Source organism: Paramormyrops kingsleyae, chromosome 14 (assembly GCF_048594095.1).
Source record: "Paramormyrops kingsleyae isolate MSU_618 chromosome 14, PKINGS_0.4, whole genome shotgun sequence".
NCBI lineage: Eukaryota > Metazoa > Chordata > Actinopteri > Osteoglossiformes > Mormyridae > Paramormyrops > Paramormyrops kingsleyae.
Genome location: NC_132810.1, coordinates 6,587,717 through 6,605,487, shown reverse-complemented (window position 1 = coordinate 6,605,487; position 17,771 = coordinate 6,587,717). Strand labels below are relative to the sequence as shown.

Genomic DNA, 17,771 nt, shown 5'->3' with positions numbered 1-17,771 from the left:
AAGTTTAGCTGAGATTGTGAACTGTAGCATATGAAGTTGCGTTTCTTTGTAGAAGCAACTAAGAGGTTTTGCTAAACATTTTAAATCAGACTAATTAAAGGTTCCCGGCAACTTAGTCATAGCTAATCAGTGACTCAGTCTCTGCACTGCAGCCTGGTCACACCAAAGCCAGAAGCCCGTTACCTTTGTCGGACCGGGACCGGCTGTCCTCCAGGTCCTTCTTCACAGTCTCCAACTGGTCAGCCATCTCCCGGTTCTTGGATTCTGCATCCTTCAGTTTGCTGGGGGTGGGGGGTGGAAGGAGAGAACCATATATAAGCACCGGGGCTATAATTAGGCAAATTTTCAGAACCAAAAGAAGCCTTTGCATGTTTGTATTTGCTTTTGTTCTTGTGTAGCGTAAACAGCAGCCTCCAGAAATGCTATAATCACCGAAAAGGAAATTCACCTCACATGCACCAGCGAAAAGAACCCGGTGATTCCGATTTACATTAAGTGCACCCCCTGCCATTTTTCACGCTTCCGCGTTCGCCGAGAGCTTGATGATAGCTTACTAAGCACAATTATACAAGAAGATCGGCTTTCCCCAGTTCACACTGCCTCAAGCTGCGAGTGGATTCAAAAACAGTGATTTGTCTAACTATCGACCAACCGTGCACTAATTTGTTCTGGAAGCGCAGAGCTAGAGTCCCTCAGATATTAGCTTGACATTCACTCATGCACCAGTTTAATCATAATAACAGAATTCACACTGGGCTACAATCAGGCTCCTGGTGCTGGAACGGTCCATTTAAACTGTCAGCATGGACCTTGCACAGCACACGTCACTGCAGGTCAACACTGCATGTTTATGCTGATGCAGACAACTGGCTCCCTGAGCTCACAGAGGGACCAGACTAACGGGGATTTAGCACCAGAGGCTCAGAGTGAGTCTGACTGTCCATTTTGACCTCTTCAGAAAAGGGGTCAAAACTTAGAGGCAGGCCTGGGATGAATCACCCAAGCTGGTTGGGGTGCAGACCCACCTTTCCAAGGAGATGTTGGCAGACTTGACCTTTCGTAGGTCTTCCTGGACCAGCTGCTTGGCCCGGATTTCGGCATCCAGTGCCGACTGCAGCTCGAGGCGAGCTGACATATCCAGCTTCTGACTGCGCCGTACTTTCCAAAGGGGGTCCTGGGAGGGAGAAAGTGGGGGGGGGGGCAGGGTCATCGAGCTGCCTGGGGTGCTGGCTTCCAGTGGCAGGACTCACTCCCCAGCCAGGAGGACAAAGGCACCGGAGTCATACAGCACAGAAGCTCAACGAGGCCAGTGTTGGTAGACGACCATGGGCCAACAACAGGAAACATCTCCTGATGTCAACAAGCTCAAGCGTCATTTAAGGATAAATATTGATCAGATTTGTTTTGGAAATGAATCTCAGTAAATGCATTACTTGTGGACTGAGTCGCATAACAACACTGGGTGGCTGGCTGCTTCTGGTCTGGGGTTTCATTGATTCATCTACATGCTCCGGAAGCAGGCCTTTGTCCTTGCAGGAATGTCTGATCCCCTACCTCCTCCCCCCCCCCCCCATCTTGGAGAGCATTAAATTCCAACTCTCGCTTCATCTCAAACATCAATACAAGTGTGTCCCCACTAGGGATGGCATCTCACGAATAGTGGAAAAGCCAATCAACCTGAGAGACAGGACTTTGCCCATTCCGAGCCGATTCCTCTCATTTAACAAACAGCAGTGCAGAATCATCGAATAGGAAAAGCACACCGTGTACCACACGCTTCGATTCTGCAGCATAAGCAGAACAATGCATCTAATCATGGCCACCCCACAGGGGCAGAATCACCCATGCGCTCAGGGGCAGCAGAGGGAAAAGGCCAGGGGTGTCATCTCTGCTGCCTCCTATTGGCCAGACAAGCAAGTGCGTCAGAGACCCAGACATGTGACTGATCTGACATCAGACATGTGACTTGGGCTGACCTCTTACATGCACAGCAACCGACATTAACAGCTCGACTACCAAGAGGGAGGCTGGATTCCTTTTCTGGTTGCATTCTTTGCGCAAACATCAGTCGGCCTTATATCAAGAAAAGCCCTATAATCCCCAATCCAAGATCCCCAGTTTAATCTGAACAGACCAACATCTACCAGGTGACTGGCTAAGGGCCCGGCTCCCTTCTGCTTTGTTTCACTCACTCTGCTACTAAAACCACTGACACACAAAGGATTATTTACAATGTCCCCAGAAAGAAGGAAAGATAAGGAGGCAACGTTGCAAAACTTCAAAACCATCCATCCGATGACTCTGGAGCGGGACAACAGCTCGGGAAAAGCGGTCGTAAATTCTAATAACTTTTAACTTGTTTTCTTAAAAAGAGGCGGAGGGAGCTCAAAAAGAAGCTCATTCCCTTAGTTTGTCACAAGAACAAGGACCTGAGATTCCAGAATGACCAGATGCATCCCACCACAGAGGGGCACCCCCTCCCACGTCCAACCCCTCTCACCCACTGCAGGTTGCTCTCTGTGATTGTTTGCTTTGGTCTGAAGGTGGACATTATCACATGCTCCTCCCAGGCAAAGGTGGACGATTGGACGTGCTAATGATTGGGATGAGGACAGTGATGACATGCAGATCCTAATCGGGCTGTTCGTGATCTGGCGGGCAAGGTGTCACGGCAAAGATTTGAGGGGGATTTTTGTTTTAGGGTGGGGGGGCACTCACCAGCTTGTCCCACCCATAAGGAAAGACAGACCTCTGAAAGGGACTGTTTGTTCCTGAAGCTTGCTGGAGCGACTGCGTAAGAGGTTTACAGAGATGCACACAAGAGTCTCATATGGAAAGCTGAAAATATTCGCACTGACCATGAAGAGACGGGCAGTGAAGTGTCACTGGGTTACGGGGTTAAGGGGCAAAGGTCAAGGGTCATGACTCACCATGGGTCGGACGCCCAGGTTGGAGCTGCGCAGCGATTCGAGCTCCTCCGTCATCTTGGAGGCCAGGGCTTGCAGGTAACCACGGGCGTCCTTCTCATCACTAACCCTGCGGGGGGGGGGGGGGGGGGGGGGGGGGCACATAATCACATCACACACAGAGACAGAGTCTTGGGGAAACAAACACACATTCGCGCCCCCACTAGGGACACCCACCACTGGATGATCTCCGCTATCTGTGCCTCCCAGTGAGCCACGCTCTCTTTCTTGGCAGCCAGATCCTGGAGCTCATCCTCCAGCTGCCGGTTCTGGGCCGTCAGTTTGTCCACCAATGTGCACAGCTGCAGGGGTGGGTGGGGAGCAGGGCGGTCAGTGTCATTAACCAAGCCTCCTCCCCAGGAGGGCGACCTCTGGGCCAAACTCTGGCCTGTCTCACCCGGTCGGTCTCTGCGGTCAGCTTGCGGTTATCCTCTCCCAGCATGGTCCTCTCGCGCTCGTACTTCTCCTTCAGAGTCCCCATCGCCTCGTCCATCTCGCTCTGCCTGCACGCACGGACACACCGGCCTTTGTCACACCCTCCCTCAAAGACGTCTAGATGTAAATATCCACCATTTCTGAGGGCTGCATGTGTAAGGGGTGGGGGTCCCAGTCCCGGAGTGTTACTCGAGCTGTGGGCGGGGCTGGCGGTGGAGGCGGGGCTACTATCAGAGATGTGGGCGGGGCATGTGGGACTCACCGCTCACGCTTGTCCTTCTCCAGCTTGTCCTTCAGCTGCAGCACCTCCTTCTGCAGCGCCAGCTGCTGGCTCTCTGAGTCGCGTAGCTCTTTGCGCAAACTCTTCAGCTCGGCGGTATGGGTGGCCTCGCGCCGGCCCAGCTCCTCCTCATACAACACCGCCTTCCGGTCCAGCTCCACCCGCACCTTGGACAGATCCTGCTGGCTCTCCGGGCTGAGGACGCTGGCCCGACCGCTGCCCTGCTTCACCTGCCGGGGGGCATCGACACGAGTCTCAGCACTGGCGTTTCCATTCGCAAGGGCGTCAAAGCGAACACGGCTAACGGTCACTGCTGCATTTTTCACCAAGTCACATGACCTGAAAGAGCGAGCAGCATCCCCACTGCAGCCTCACGCAGTCCATCTGCAGGGGTCCCGGTCCTCCCATAATCACCCATTACATGCAGACGTTAGCTCTAGGCTTCCGCTCCCCCCGATGCTAAACGGATCAGCTGCGCAACTTGGAATCGGGAGCAGATGTTAGCGATAGACAGACATGACTCTTGACTCCCTGCTGTCTGTTATTTGTGGAGCGATGCGTCTCACTCTGAGGCTGTGTTTGTGTACCCTGCCGTCTGCCTAGTGCCAGCTGCCCCCCCGGGACAGACGTGTGGGGCAGACCGTCACGGTGTGAGAGCGCAGGTGGGCACTGGGTGTCTGCAGCTGGACAGGGACAACAGACGTCCTCCCCCCCAGTTAGACAGCTTTTCTCTCTACATGTTCCAAGACCATTTTAGGACCGAAGGGGGGGGGGGGGGGGGGCGGAGTCCTGATATCAAGCGACTGTGGTCTGGGGTCTCCTGTGTATCCAGTGCAGTGATGTAGGGGGCGGGGGGGGGGGCTCTGACCTTGAGTGCCTGCAGCTCGCCCTCCAGCTGCTTGCAGTACGTCTCGCTGTGCTCACGCAGCTTCCGCTCCTTCGATGCCTCGGCCTTGCTGTCGTCCAGCTGGGCCTCCAGCTGTGGGGGGGAGAGAGCATGAGTCATCAGGGCCCTCGTGGGATGTGAACCAACCTCCCTCTGGGTATATTCACTCCCTGAATCGCCGTGGTACTGGCTGCCACTGTTCAGCCCAGCAAGCTAACCTGAAGGCTGCTGCCTGTCATTAGTTCCCATCCTGGCATCACACCAAACGATGATGTTTCCGGTTAAACCATAAGCAGCGTATGTATGTGTGTGTGTGTATATATGTGTGTTAATCTTTTCCCCTCCCGCTTCACAACAGCACATTCCTGCCCAGCGCGTCACGGCAGAGGTCACTGGCCTCCATCTGGATGGAGTTAGGCTGTCCGGGGAGGAGAGCCCAGGCCCACGCTGGGGAGGGACAAGGGGAGGGACGCCGGCAGATTCCTGCTGAGGCCCCCGGAGACCACATTCACGGCAGATAAAGCCGGCGCTCTTGGCGGGGCTCTCCGCCTGAGAGCGTAAAAATCACGAGGGCGCATACCGAACAGGGAGGCACGCGCCTTTCATTAGCCCGCCGCGCGCCAGGATCAGCAGGGGGGGGACATCTGGGGGGCGGGGGATGGGGGATGCTGGGGGGAAAAGTTAAAGATACAAAATGTTTGGCATTCAAGGAGGGGAAGGCTTGTCGGGGGGAGGCCGAGTGCGCTACGCCTTGCCGGATTCCTCCCCCAGCGTACCTCCTTGCGGGCCTTTTCTGTCCGGCGGATCTCCTGCCGCATGCCGTCCATCTTCTGTAGGAGCGACTCCATCTCCTCCTCTTTATCGCGCAGCTGGCGGGAGAGCCGCTGCTTCTGGGAGCGCAGCTCGCTGACGCGCTCGCTCAGCTCCTGCGACTCCTGCAGGGCCAGCTTCCGCTGCTGGTGCACCTCCTTCAGCTCCTTGGTCTGCGACTTCAGTCGCTCTAGGGAGTCGGCCAGTTGCTGGCCGGGGGATGGAGACCAGACAGGGTCAGTATCGGGCCGGGGGGGGAGGTGGGGGGAGGGACAGAAAGGCGGCAGCCTGACCTTTCCTTGCAGATTGTGGGGGAAAATTAAACTTAAAAACTGACCTGGGATCAGGTTCCTTCACAAGTTAAGATTGCTTAATGTTCATTCCGCACGTGCACCAATCAAACTCAACATGGCGTTTGTTTACAGTCATTCACACACACGGTAAAGAGACTGGATGAAACCACAAATCACCCCGAGGGAGCTACAGGGAGCATCTCAAACAGCATCGGTATGCCCATACCTTCTGGGTCTCCTCCCTCTCTTGTCGCAGGGCTTTCACCTGCTTTTCCAGAGTCTTCAGCTTGGTGGAAGATGTTTCATAGTCCTGTCGGAGGGTCACTGCCTCCTCAAGCTGGTGCTCCAGTCGATCAGAGTCTGAGGGAGGAGCAGGTTCATCAGACATGGCTTATCAAACATCTCCTACCCCCTAATAACATCTGGTTGTTTCCCATTGGATCAGCAACCATCTGACTTGTAGCTGAACTTGGACGATTCTGAGAGTTGGGGGATCCCCTGACCAGTATCTGGTGATGCTTAAAAGCCCAATGGGCCCCAGCAGACCCAGTCCCGGCACCCAGCGCTGCGCCCCGCACGCGTGACACTCCCTGGCTCGACGGCTCACCTGCCAACTTCTTCTTCAGCCGTTCGACCTCCTCGTTCAGCTTCTTAATCTCCTTGTCTCTACCGAGCGTGCCGACCCCGCGAGATGACCCATGGAGCGACTGCACGGCCTGAGTGGATTCTGGGAGGAGGAGAGGTACGAAGGAGTTAGACACCCGCTTGTGCATCTGGAGTGTGCGCGTGCGAGCGTCACTGTACCCTGCAGCTTGCGGTTCAGCTCCAGCTTCTCCTGCTCCAGCCGCTTGATGCGCCGCTCGAAGGCCTCCACTTGCAGGCCGCCGTCCGCGTCTCGCTGGACCTCCCCCTCCGGGCTGGCCGCCGTCATCGCCCTCTGCATGCTGCCGCAGTCGGAGAAGGAGCTCTCTGTGGTGTAGGTGAAGCCCACAAAAGGGAGGTGCTGGCCGGAAAACCCCGTGTGGGACATCGGGGGAACCACGTCCTGGATGGAGATGCACATGAGTGTGATAACTGCTGTGATCACTTGCAGTAGAAACTATAAACCGGAGCGGGTGGCAGGCATGTGATGTGGGCGTCGCTGAGGGCCAGAGCGCGAGAACTCTGAGGGTCACACACCGGGTTCTTCAGCACGTCGTCGTCCACGTCGAAGTTGGAGGTGTCGGAGGGTGAGCTGACGTCGGGGATGTACGGCGCTTCCGTGTGGCGGATGTGCTCCCAATCCACGCCCCTGAAGAACGGGTGGCATTTGAAGTCCTCGATGCCGCTCTGGCCCATGCGTCGCTCCCGGCTGCAGATGAGCCGCTGGATCAGGTCCTTGGCATCTTCCGACACGTCCGTGATGTGGGACGGGAATTGGAAGCGTTCCTGGAGAGGGGGGTGGCGCGTAATGTGATTGAATACCTGCCAGCCTCACACCCAGCCCTTCTAATCAGACTGACAACAAACTCCCTCTGCTGAGAGTGGATCTTCCAAGGTTTCACATAGGGAACCTTTCTGAGTGTCTGCCGTACCACACGGGCCGATTGTGCTAAAGGGCCAACCAATGACAGCGAGCTAAGGGCCAGCCAATGACAGCGAGCTAAGGGCCAGCCAATGACAGCGAGCTAAGGGCCAGCCAATGACAGCGAGCTAAGGGCCAGCCAATGACAGCGAGCTAAGGGCCAGCCAATGACGGCAAGCTAAGGGCCAGCCAATGACAGCGAGCCAAGAGCCAGCCAATGACAGCAAGCTAACTTCCCTCTTTTTTGGCTCTGCACCACGGGAAACAGTGGCCATGGCCGCAATACACAGATCAAGTACGACAAATAACTCAGAGCACACAAAAAAGAAAAACATTTCCAGGAAAGTTAGCATCCAGTCCTGCACAAAGAGCTAGGATCTAGGCTCAGTGTATTACTCACTTCGTGGTTCATGATCTTGCCATAGGTCTCCACCAGCGACTCTGCATAGAAGGGCGTCTCGCCATACAGCATCTCGTACATGCAGACCCCCAGCGACCACCAGTCGCACTCGGGCCCGTACTTCCCCATGCCGTCCTCCATGGCCTGCAGGATCTCTGGGGAGATGTAATCCGGCGTGCCGACCGCAACTGAAGACTGCACCTGTGAGGGAGCAAGCGGGCGCTAATCGCAGCAGGGCGAGAGACCGTGCGGAGGCAGCTGGGCCTGCGTGGCTAGACAAGAAACCGCCAATCATCGTGCATCCGAAACCAGCCATGCGTTAAGGCGGCCTCTGCGAGTCACTTGCCCAGGGCTGCAAGACACGTATTACTGTCTGCCTTGATGCTTTCAGCGACTGTCAGCTGATTAACACCCAACAATGGTAGCGGAACCTGCCTGCACAGCATCATGCATAAAAAGGCTCCGTTCTGTGGTTGAGCTAATCAATGAGGGAGGCAGCTTTCAGGGCTGACTATATAAGTTCAAAAGGGCGACACTAAAACCCAGTTAATATCGCTTTGCTGGGACATCACAAACCCAGTGGCATCAGCCATACCTCGGCTAAACAATGGCGCTTCAGCATACTGGGAGGATGGGGAAGCCAGCGAAGACGACCGAAAGGCCTATTTACAGGCCTCCTGCTGGGGATTAGCTGTGTTCCGTAAAACAGACATTCAGTGATGAAAACAAGGTGTATGCTGACAGATAGAATTAAAACTATCAAGGCAGGACTGTTAGCGAGTAGCAGCTAGCATGCAGTCCTGCCTGGTGACAGGCACCTCAGGTGACCTATGCGATTCGCTTTCTTTCTTATGTGCTCTCTGCACATATGGAGTTGAAGTCTCTCAGAGGGGATACACATCATGAATAGCTACCATTTACATGTGTGATTCCTGTGACGCCCCTCCTGCCTGGACCGCACCTCCTGCCTGGACCGCACCTCCGCTCATCCTATCACCCGACTGCTCTAACACCATCATCCATAACATCACTGGACCATCTGCATTTACACCCAAACTTTAAAAATTTAGAGCTATAAATCAGGACTTCGTTAATTTGACTCCCTCCACTGTTCTCAAGAGGATGGGCCCCCTCTGAGTCTAGTTCCTCCCAAGGTTTCTTCCTTTTAAGGAGATTTTCCTTACCACTGTTGCCTCTGGCTTGCTCACTGAGGGCTTTGGGCAGGGATAATGTAAAGCGCTTTGAGACAATGTAATGCAGTGAAAATGCGCTATACAAATAAAATTAAAGTGAATGGAACAGAATTGAACTGAATTACACAACACCAGTGTTTCCCAGTTTTCGGCATACGAGAATTATAGATCCCAATGTCAGTTCTCAAGATGGTCTTCAGAACCTTCTTGTGCAAAGAGATCCATAGCCGTCAAGGGGAACTGCAAGTCTTGTCATCCATCAATCATCAATATCTACACACCTCACTGCAAAACAAAAGCCCAACTCCTCAGCCACCAGGAGAATTCAGGGATGGCCAGGGTGGACACTCACCGTCCCATCGTCCATCATCTTCAGGCACGAGCCGAAATCTGCCAACCTGATATGGCCGTTCATGTCCAGCAGCACGTTGTCCGGTTTTATGTCCCTGAAACGCAAAGCGAATCAACCAGTCAGCCCAGCAATGGTTCCCATGACAACCGATTCCCCAGAGACCATCCTCCTATAACAGCAGATCAAGCGAGCTAATGAGAGGGCAAAGTGGGCCAGGGAATATAAAACATCTCCAAAATATGGCATCTCCCATGGGCGCTGCTCACCGATGCACGTAATGGAGCTGATGGATGGAGTGGATGGCGAGGACCATCTCGGCCACGTAGAACCTCGCCATGTCCTCCGGAAGACGGTCCTCAAACTTGCTAAGCAGAGTCAGCAGGTCTCCGCCCACGTAATAATCCATCACCAGATACTGCGATTAGGGAGTGCAGACGTGAACCAATCAGCTCGCATGGCTAAGAATGAACATGGTAAAGAATAAACATACAGCTGCTGAAGAAAAAAATGACACCCAGCCTCTAATTAGCATAAACCAAGAACAAAAGCACAAAAAACAAATTGCGCTCGTTCTTTGGCCAAGACCAGAAGCGTCAGGCTCTGTAGTTGATGATTGACTAAACCCTGGATGTCCTGACACAAAACCATAAGCTCTATGCAGATCAGTAGGCAACAATCATTATCATGTAATGGAGAATTCCTGTACAGTTTGACCTTGGTAACGTTCAGGATGCACCAAGGAGTCTGATGATCCAGACACATTCTTGGGTCTTGGTACGTATCAATTGCCTTTTTGAAGTATTCAAATTTAAGGACGTTTCCACGGTGGGAAAATAAAAATCTAACAACAAACATCTGGGAGCTACTTTGAAGCAAATAGGACAGACGCATGACTGAACTCCATGCCCTCGAACATTAAATTTGCTAATTTAATTATGCCATTTCAGGAGCAATCAGTGAATTCTTGGTCTTTCCTCCCCATCACGCAATGAGCTCTGCAACATTTTTTTTTTTTCTTTTAACAAATGCAACTCAGTGCAAAATAGCAAATTGCACACAGGTCACTGCCAACTGCATAAAATCATAAAAATGGGCAGAATTTAGAGAACGTAAGTTCTACATTTTTGCACTGCAACATGCTGCTCTCACTTCTTTTGAAAACTCCATGAAAAATACAGTTCCACTACGAAAGTACTTTGAATCCAGACACAAATGAGCCGTGACCAATCCAGAAAATTCCTAATCATCTCAAGGAAGGCTTCCTCGCCGGCTTGTAGCTCATCACAGCACATGCTACACAGGAATCAGTCATTACTCAGAAGCGGACCCTGAGGGAGGAGGGAGGGCGGGACAGGAAGGAGCTCCGGACAAACTGCGTTCCTGCTCACCAGGTAGTTGTCGTCCTGGAAGGCATAGTGTAGCGTTGTGATCCACTGACAGTCTCCATGAACCAGCACGTTCCTCTCCTCACGGAAACAAGCCGTCTAGGGGGGAAAGTCAATTACATGGGTCACGCTTGTGTAGGTATGACAAGCACACAAAGCACAAAGGAGCGTTCAATCAAAGATAAGGAGACAAACATTTATTGTTCACTTGCTAAGGAGATAAATTTATGTCTAAAGTAATTGTACTTAAATGTCATGAAGATGTTGTAATTTTATGAGACACAAATCCATATTCAGAGTCGTAATTGAGAATCTCCGGCCGCCGCCTAAATTTCACGAGTACAATCTTCATTTTACAATCATGAATCCTAATTCACGAGTTGAGGTTCAGGTTGCGATGATGAATCACAGTTCATGCGTTCGCAATTTCAGTACTATATTTACAAAAACTAGATACGTGGGACAGTTATGTTGCCTGTGGCCAATAGGTTTTGGCAAAGTCATGTTCAAATTCTGATAAGAGTAAGGCGGACGGAGAGCTCCAGAGAACCGAGGGGACTGAGCTGACAGTGGAGGTAACCAACTAGGAGCTAGAAATTACCATAAGAGTTAGTGGACAAGTACAATATATGCAAACCATCTAAATACAAAACAAAAATCTTGTGAACTAATACAATGATTTCTTACAATAAAAATAGTGTAACGAATAAATGACTGGAATCCTTTATAACTAAATCAGTTGGTTTCAATGACATGTTCAATGACAATGAATTGTCTTGACTTTGACTGCACTGTTGTTTCGTCTTTTATTGAACTGTTGTCCTATTGTCCACGCCATGCACCCGTCTTATGTCTCACATGCATCTGTCCCCTCTGCTCCAACTGTGTCATAAGAATCTGTGTTCCTCTAAACACACGACAACCAAATTTGAAAAACATGACACACACACACACACACATAGATACTGCCTCCTATGAAGACCATGGCCCCTTCTGCCCCCCCACACACACACAGACTCAGATACCCACAAACGCAGATAGACAGATAAGAGCCAATGGCTTCCAGCTGCACTGATGCACCCACACATCCCCCCCCCCCCCCCCCCCCTCTGCATGACATGTCTAACTTCCCCATTAGACGAGAGGCACTTATGGCAGACGGATGCATCGGGCATGAGGTGTGCAGACTAGTCAATCCTGATTGATAATGGGCTACTTTACAGAGTTAAAACAATACAGCATGATGGGGGGTGCAGAGGGGGGGGGGGGGCAACAAACAGAAAAATGAAGTGCTTTAACAAAGAGTCAAAGAACGATGTGTGTGTGACGACAGGGGTGGGGGGGCACATTATGAGATTTAGGGATTAACGACAAAGGGTCACCCCCCAACGGGGAATCGCCGCTGGGGGCCCAGAGGGGCTTGACAGCCCTGCCGGTGGGGAAACTGGGTCAGACTGGGAGAAGAGCTTTATGCCGTTTCAGGCTCGCCGGAGACGGAGTAGGAGAAAGGCAGGTGAGTAAGCACCAGCCTCACGACAGACACCCCCAGTCTGACTGGCTCCTTAATCCTAAACGTCTTTACATGGCTCACAGGTGTGATCCTATAGCCGTCTTTGCTGCACTAAATCCCGAAGGTTCATAAGACGCCAATATAAATTTGGAGTTACTTATATTTAGAAACTGAGATACGTATGGTTCCCAATTTAAATCTGCTATGCTAAACACAGGACATTCTATATTTTTATTTATTATTTCTATTCAAAGACACAGGTCACACAGCTACATTTCAGTGAGAGGCAGACTATAGATTGTAAGCTTTTTGTATTTTGGGGGGGAGAGTTGTGGTCGTTTGGACATTTCCAGGCCACGTTCCGGACCCCCTACCTCGGCTCTCTTCAGCATGTCCCACTTGTTCAGGATCTTCATGGCGTAGACCCTCTCTGTCTGCTTCATCTTCACCACGGCAACCTGGAAGGGGGGGGGGGGGGGGGAAGAATGGGAGCGAGGAAGAGGAAGGCTCAGGTCATGTGACTTGAAAGCCAAATCGCCCGTTTCTGGGTTTTAGCTTAAGAAGGGCAGGATCTCGGATACGTTTTTATCCCAGCTTACACTAGGACCGCCTTCTCCTGCAGGGCGGGGGGAGGGGGGGACCCAGGAGCAGAAATCCCATTGGATGTTTGACCCAGTGGTACCAAACTGGCTGTCGGTGCTCATTAAAACTTCAGGGGTATTTGGCTGGTGACCCAGGTGTAACCCCTGTCTGAAGATCAAGGCTGCCCAACTATCCGCCTGTACACAGAGATAACGCCACTGACCTCAGTGGCAGGCCGGCATTTAGTCTCTTCCTTGCAACACTGGGCCAGGCTTTCAGTTATAAGCTGTGAGATGTGAGAAGGGCGATTATGATGCTGATGATTACTATAAGCATGACAGGCAGACTGAGGAGGGGGAGTGGGCCAGGCGTCACCGAGGCAGCACAGTCTCAGAAGGCCTCACGTGGTAAAGGAGGCCGACCTGCAGGGCAGACAGTGACCAGCAGGCACTGACGATAGGCCTGCATCGCAGTGGAAGTGGACAGACCACGCGTCAGCCAGCCATACGGCTCTCCAGGCGGCTGTGGAAAGTGAAGCCGAGGGTGGTATACAGTGACACTCAGCACTGCCCTCCTGAGGTAGCACAGGAAATGCACGCTTTGATTTCTTTAAGGTAATTATTTATACAGTAATCCTTGGTGTTTCAGCCTTTTGCAGGCAGACCAAGATAGTCATTCTAACGTGTTTATTAAACTCCTCTTGGGTAACTGAATACTTGTGGTCATTAAGCCTTAGCTAATTAACCTTTTTGTTCTGATGGAGCAATGTACTCCATACACAACATAAGCTGAATTTGTTTGAGCAATCTATAACTCTGCAAACTTAACTGCTGTTCCGAAGAGCACCCCCCCATGAAATACCACAATTAGCATGCAAACTAATGTTTCTCAACCCAATTCTCGGGGACCCCCAGACCATCCATATATTTTTTCTCCCTACTGGTCACTAACACACTTGTTCCAGGTATTAGGTGTTGATTGGTTCATGCGTGCCGGAAGTAATGACTAAGTTAAAATAAGGTAGTATTAGGTGAAACATATGATAAATATCCAGATAATATTTAAATTAATATTTTGTTAATCGAAAGTGTGCGGTTGACAATGTTCTAACAGCCAGTCAGATTAAAGTCAGATTATCCCATTTGACAGAGTAGCCCTGGACTATCATGTCCCACTTAATGCCATTTTAATTGTGTGTTACATTCAAGCCACAGCTCAACGCAAGCAAAAAGTTAATTACTTGGCCCACTAACGATCCCCCCCCTGAGGGCCTATCCGGACAGCCGCGTCGAGCTCCACCCCCTTCACCGCCAGCCTGGTCCGCCGCTCTCGGGTCCGTGTGACCGCTGGCAGCGTGGGCAGTGTGTGACGCCCGGCTATCCGGGGGGCAGCCGTTTCATGCTCTGTCCATATTTGGCGGGAGTTTCATCGAGACGTCACTTCCGCGGCTTTCCTCACACGCATGTGGTTATACAGTAGGACGGTCCGCGTCTTCTGGAAGGGTAGAAGCGACTGGAAACATTCTCATCACGGGTCGAGAACAGGATGTTCACTCAGGAGGTGAAGCAGAACCAGGCCCAGACGTGCTGCCCCAGTAACACCCTCCTCATACACACAACCTCACTCTCCAAATCAGTGCCACCCTGCCCTGTTACCACGCCAGAAAAAATGACCTCATTACTAAACAAACCTCAACGCCCTGTGCTCAGAACCATCCCCCACATTTCCTCCTCGCCTGGCTCATGACCCAGACTGGTTCCCACACAGTAAATGGCTCAGCACCCAGAGCCATCGCTTCTATAGCCAATCCAGGCATCCTAGCTGCATAATGAACATGAAAAGCACTAGACCTGCTGAAGACCTACATCAGAGGCCTGGGACCATCAGCCGGGGATTCAGACTAACGTTTCCTACTAGTAGCACTGGTGCTCCTTAAGGAACATTTTAGATGCACTACTTCAACCGACATGCAATGCAACACATTCATATTGTTCTATCTTAACTGTATTACTAATGAATACTTTGGCACTAAATATATTATATACAGAAAAAATGGTTTTATTTTAAAGGAAAAAGTCACAAAGTGAAGTAATGCTTAAGAGAAAAAAGTCATTAATGGTTCTTTTTTTAAAACAAACACCACATAATAAATTTACAAGGATAAACATAAGGTATGTCATCAGCCTCTACCCCCTCAGTGCATCTGTTCCTGCATAGTTTATGATTCAAGCTGCTATTGTGTTTTACAAGTGTTTCATGAGGCACTGAAATTCAGGAACCGAGCTCCTGGTTCATGCAAACCGTGACACGTTTAGATATCATTATCAAAATCGGGCCAGCAGACCGATCTTTCGTTTTCCCACTGAATAAAAAAATGATGTAACGTGATTTTGTCAATAAGCACTGGCAAGTTTCACCACTGGCACCAAAGATATTAGACAAACGAATACCGGTTATTGATTGAATTTTACGATGCAGAAGATGTAGGCGCAAGCAAAAGGGTACTCAATAATGTATTAAATGTACCTGAGGAACAAAAATAACCCGTTTCATCTGCTCAATTTTTGCTGCGTTAATTAGCTTTTTTCCCCCTGCATTTCTGTGTAATTTTCATGTTAGCGGCAGTGCTGGTAATCAACCAAACAGCAAGCTATCGCTGTGAATTCCTCCCCAGTAGCTCCTCCAAAGAATTACAAATTGGACCAAGTTACTCTGGTGGAAAAACAACAGAAGTTCCTGGTTCTGAGAAAAAGTTTCTGCGGTGGGAAAGCGCCTTCTCCCTGTGTCTCTCTCTCTCACACACACACAAATTCTCACTTTCTCCGGGTGTTTCACGTGATATACCATGATGGTTTTATAAGAAAGTCGCACTGCTGTGCCTGTTTATAAAATTTAGACGCACCGTCTCCAAAAATGGTCACGAAATACAACTAAACAGTCACAGTCTGGAGCCTTGTCAGTGGATGTGGCTTCAGAACAAGGCAGAAACATAGAAAGCGTTATTCATGAGAAGTGAATTAATGAGACACAATAATGAGACACAGCCTAATTAAAGAGACACAGCCTCATCCATCAAAACAGCCCCACCCTATACTGGACCTGCTCCAGTGAAGGCAGATTGCTCACCATGCACTGATATAGGCTTCTGGAATTAGCCATAGCACTACCTGCCAAATTCTATTTTGTACAGTTTGTGGAAATCAACTGCTTCCCTAGCGATCCACATGAAAGACTACAGTTCCCAGCATGCACTGCACACATATATTTCCACAAGAGCCATAGAAGATAAAACGTAATCCAGGACGCATCACTGCCGCTCCTATAATGCTGTACCACAGAAACCCATACCCCTTCAAGAACAACCTCAACCTCCTAGAAAATAAAATTTAAAAACTTGCACACCAAAACGTGGTACATGTAGGCTCAAAGCGCCCCGGGTACAAATTATTTCAGTTTGACTGTGGGGCTTCTGCTCTGATGGTCGGGTCTTTTTAATTGTCAGTCCCTCGTACTGCTACATGGCAAAGATGTCACAGCTGAAAGAGAGATGCTCTCTCATCCCTTCTCATCAGGAGGATATTAAATCTAAGCCAGAGGGGCTTAAGAACAATAATAAAAGGACAATGCTGATCTTAAACACAAATGAACATCCCCTCAGCTGTGTCAACGCTCTTAAAAGTGTGCGCCTGTCAACAAATGTATGCGAGAAGCATATTATCAGTTGAAGGAAACACAATTTTATCCGTTTCCTGTCTCTTAAAGAATAAAAACAACCTTTTCCTGTAGCTCTCCTGTAGCTCCCCGTTTCCCCCACCACTACGCAGTGCTACTGCACTTGACTGCAAACTCCTGAGAGCTGCAGAAGCAGCCCACCAGTCCCACAATGCTTTGCTTCAATGCCCACGTCTTAGAGAGCATGGAAACACGGGAGCGTGTTAGATTTCTCAGATATTTATACATGCGCCCAGTGGTCACTTCCTCTCTTCTTAAGATGTCGGCCACAAAATGCCATTTTTTTTGTTAATCACGACATTTTCTATAAAGTCTGGACTCTGCATGAAGATCTCCGGAGAATGGCCGTTCCTGAGACGGCGAAACCACCACATGCGGCACTAACAATTACACCACGTGCAAAAGCACTTGGATCAGGTGTCTTGGTCGTTTCTCAGGCTTAGTCGAAAAATAAGTGAACCTTTTGACCCTGTCCGTGGGCTGTATGTATTCAGTTGCAGTCATGTGATGTGCTTTCTGGGGAAGCAGGTTGTTTGCATCAGCAAGTAGATTTACCTGATAAATTAGCCACTGGCTCTACATACATACTGAAAGAATATGTCATCTCAACCATCACATACATGTTGCTGGGGGTGACAGGTAGGGAACCATGGGACTCAAAACCATGTGACTTAAGTCCTCAGTCTAGTGTAAGCTGTTAAATGAACTGGCTCTTCATCACAGCCTCATGATGTACGGTGCAGACAGTGGGTCAGCATGAGATTTCACAGACTCTTACCTCTCCGAATGCCCCTCTGCCAATCACCTTGAGCATCTCGAAGTCATCCCGGTGCAGCCGCATATCCTTCACAGTGGTGGTAAACGGCTTCACTGCAGGGGATAGAGAGAGTGGGGGAGGGGGCATAAGGGTATGCCTTAACCTTGGTTTGACAGCATGTCATTGCAAGAAACCAGAATATCTTGTTTCCCTGCAGACTTAATGGGACTGTGGGGCGAGGGGGGGGGGGGTGGCTACAACCGGGGGCAAAAGGCCCTGTGCTGCCACTCCCGTCGTCTGCTTTCTCAGATTCCACTTTGGGGTCACAGTCTTCCACATCAAGGCACACTGCATTTCTCAGCTCCCTGCGCCCAAAGCAGCTGCGGGAGAAGCAGCTCAGAACGTGAGATGCTGGGTCTCTCTCTCCCCCACCCCACCCCCCCCCATGTCACCCCCACGCTACAGATCCGGGAAATACATCTATACCCCGGGGAATGTAGAGGTGGCTCTACCTCTAGCTTTAGCAGAGACATATATCAAGGCAAAAGTGATTCAAGGGGGTTTAGGGCAGGTCATCCAGTAACCATACAAATGCAACAGTCAGAGTCCCGAAAGCTTACACTTCT

General features: G+C 50.6%; 1 protein-coding gene across 5 annotated transcripts in view; it reads right to left on the bottom strand.

Moving 5' to 3' along the window:
• cdc42bpb (CDC42 binding protein kinase beta (DMPK-like)) overlaps positions 1–17,771 on the bottom strand; it is a 46,786-nt gene that overhangs the window by 12,467 nt on the left and 16,548 nt on the right. For all 5 annotated transcript variants that reach the window (XM_023800719.2, XM_023800722.2, XM_023800720.2 and 2 more), the window contains exons 2-19: positions 17,167–17,258; positions 12,449–12,532; positions 10,568–10,663; positions 9,446–9,594; positions 9,180–9,273; positions 7,635–7,835; positions 6,850–7,098; positions 6,475–6,715; positions 6,278–6,397; positions 5,897–6,030; positions 5,344–5,586; positions 4,550–4,660; positions 3,664–3,911; positions 3,364–3,469; positions 3,144–3,268; positions 2,931–3,036; positions 1,026–1,174; positions 184–281 (exon numbers count right to left, since the gene is read on the bottom strand). In XM_023800719.2, the coding sequence (XP_023656487.2) occupies positions 184–281; positions 1,026–1,174; positions 2,931–3,036; positions 3,144–3,268; positions 3,364–3,469; positions 3,664–3,911; positions 4,550–4,660; positions 5,344–5,586; positions 5,897–6,030; positions 6,278–6,397; positions 6,475–6,715; positions 6,850–7,098; positions 7,635–7,835; positions 9,180–9,273; positions 9,446–9,594; positions 10,568–10,663; positions 12,449–12,532; positions 17,167–17,258 (2,646 nt within the window). The remainder of the gene's footprint in view (positions 1–183; positions 282–1,025; positions 1,175–2,930; positions 3,037–3,143; positions 3,269–3,363; positions 3,470–3,663; positions 3,912–4,549; positions 4,661–5,343; positions 5,587–5,896; positions 6,031–6,277; positions 6,398–6,474; positions 6,716–6,849; positions 7,099–7,634; positions 7,836–9,179; positions 9,274–9,445; positions 9,595–10,567; positions 10,664–12,448; positions 12,533–17,166; positions 17,259–17,771) is intronic.